Genomic DNA, 1,991 nt, shown 5'->3' with positions numbered 1-1,991 from the left:
TTTAAAATAGCAAAGGGGTAGAGGATTGTGAAAGTGTCTGAGGCGCCACCCTTTACATGTCAATAAACAAGCGTCCCAGCCCTGACCTGGGTTGCACCTTGTCCGTGACACCTCTTGCTGGTATTACTGACGGTTGATTGGCTTAATGAGCTTACCAAGCCGCTTCTGCTCTTTTCACAGCATCTCTTTCCGTGGACTGAACTGAAGGCCACGGCCAGGATCAAGAAGGATACTCTAGATACTCTTCTGTTTACCACTTGACAGGGTAGAGGAGGCAACTCCCTCGGTAGAAGCCGTGTGTGTTAATTGCTCTAGAAGAGCACACGTTCTCGCTTATAAATAACTGTAAAACATCCCCAACACCATCAACAATGGGTAACACCAAGAGTGGCGCTGTGTCAAAGGAGATTCTGGAGGACCTGAAACTCAACACCAAGTTCTCGGAGGTTGAGATCGCCCAGTGGTACGAAAACTTCAAGAGGCAGTGTCCATCGGGGCGCATCTCAAAAGTAGAGTTTCAGAACATCTACAGCAAGTTCTTCCCCGAAAGCGACGCCCAAACGTACTCCCAACATGTCTTCCGCTCCTTTGACACAAACGACGACGGCACACTGGACTTCAAGGAGTACATCATCGCTCTCCACATGACATCAACAGGCAAGACCACCAGGAAACTGGAGTGGGCCTTCTCGCTGTTCGACGTGGACAAGAACGGATATATCACCAAGTCAGAAGTCAAGGAAATCTGTACGGTGAGTCTCAGAGAAACGTAAGTGGTGTTAGTAGCCCTGCAGACAACGAGTTCTTGGAGTTTCCTCACTGTTTGGCGTCCAGATGTTGAAGGAACTGCAGGAAGGAACAGTTTAGTACTTTGAGTACTTTGAGTCAAACAACAGTGTCATCTGCATAGCGGTTGATATTAGACTGTTCTCTACTTTATCGGTTAGTGGCCTGCAGACAAACGCCAGCCAGTGGCAGGTTTTGCAGATCACACCAGTGTTAAGAACTGTGTTTAAGTGGGAGAAGGATACTCTGTACATCTCAAGAGTGTAAAGTGTTAAAAAAAAAAAAAACTTTGGTGGAATGGACCGCGAAACTGATTTGTAGGTGAGACGTTGATGAAAAGTGAGGGAAATAGATGGACGAAGGTGAGGAAGCCCACCGTCTGTTACCTGAAGGAAGGTGTGAAGACACCTGGAGATGACAAGAAGAGCGTGTACTGTTAAAGCATGATCTTATAGAAAGATGTTGCTTTAATTGGGTGTAACTGTTTTTAAAGTAGCGTCTCATTTTTTGTCCTTATTTAATTCCTATGAAATGAAAGCACTGACTTCTCTGTCACCAGGATTAGCTGCAGTATTGAAATCTATTCGGCATCTCCTGGTATAACCCTTGTTAGGTAACTGAAGACATAAGATTAGACTTAATGATTGATTGATGCTGATAAACAGTTTAAGGGCTAAGCCTACAGAGGGCTTTGGAGTGATAATAGGAGGATATATTTAAAAATAGATATAAGAGAAAGAAAAGTGGACCGGTAACTGTTCTCATCTAACTCTAATTATTTTGGATCAAGAGAAATATAACTAATGAAGTATGGATAAGAGTATCATCTGCATACAGGGCGCTTTGGGACTCTCCCATGCTGCAACAATATTGGCAATTTAGCTGAACTTAACATTACAGTGAATAATAAATATTATGACACATTTCAACATTAAAACCTTTGAATTGTCAGCTATAAAGTGAACACACAGGTTAATTGGCTGATTAAACATACCTGACTTTCATGCCTTTCTCATAATTAGATTTTAGAGAGAAAACAATCACATTGTGTTAAATTCATTTTATGAACAGTACTGCTCTCATGACATGCACAAAAATGAAATGTCGTGGCCATTTTCTCACTGACGACTTTGAAGGATTTAACTGAGGAACTTATTTTCCCGTTCTCGCTCCGATGTTTTGTCAGTCTGACACTGACTCACTGA

At 42.5% G+C, this 1,991-nt stretch overlaps 1 protein-coding gene across 1 annotated transcript in view; it reads left to right on the top strand.

Annotated features, from left to right (window-relative positions):
- The first annotated feature begins 371 nt into the window (after positions 1 to 371).
- LOC137784818 (visinin-like) overlaps positions 372 to 1,991 on the top strand; it is a 3,351-nt gene continuing 1,731 nt past the window's right edge. Inside the window, exon 1 of the mRNA XM_068575759.1 lies at positions 372 to 752. Within this exon, the coding sequence (XP_068431860.1) occupies positions 372 to 752 (381 nt within the window). The remainder of the gene's footprint in view (positions 753 to 1,991) is intronic.

The sequence above is a fragment of the Clinocottus analis genome, unplaced genomic scaffold (genome assembly GCF_023055335.1).
Source record: "Clinocottus analis isolate CAN_PGR_092001 unplaced genomic scaffold, fCliAna1.0.p SCAF_14, whole genome shotgun sequence".
Taxonomy (NCBI): Eukaryota; Metazoa; Chordata; class Actinopteri; order Perciformes; family Cottidae; genus Clinocottus; species Clinocottus analis.
Note: the sequence above shows the minus strand (reverse complement) of the source record. Positions and strands in the feature narration are given on the sequence as shown.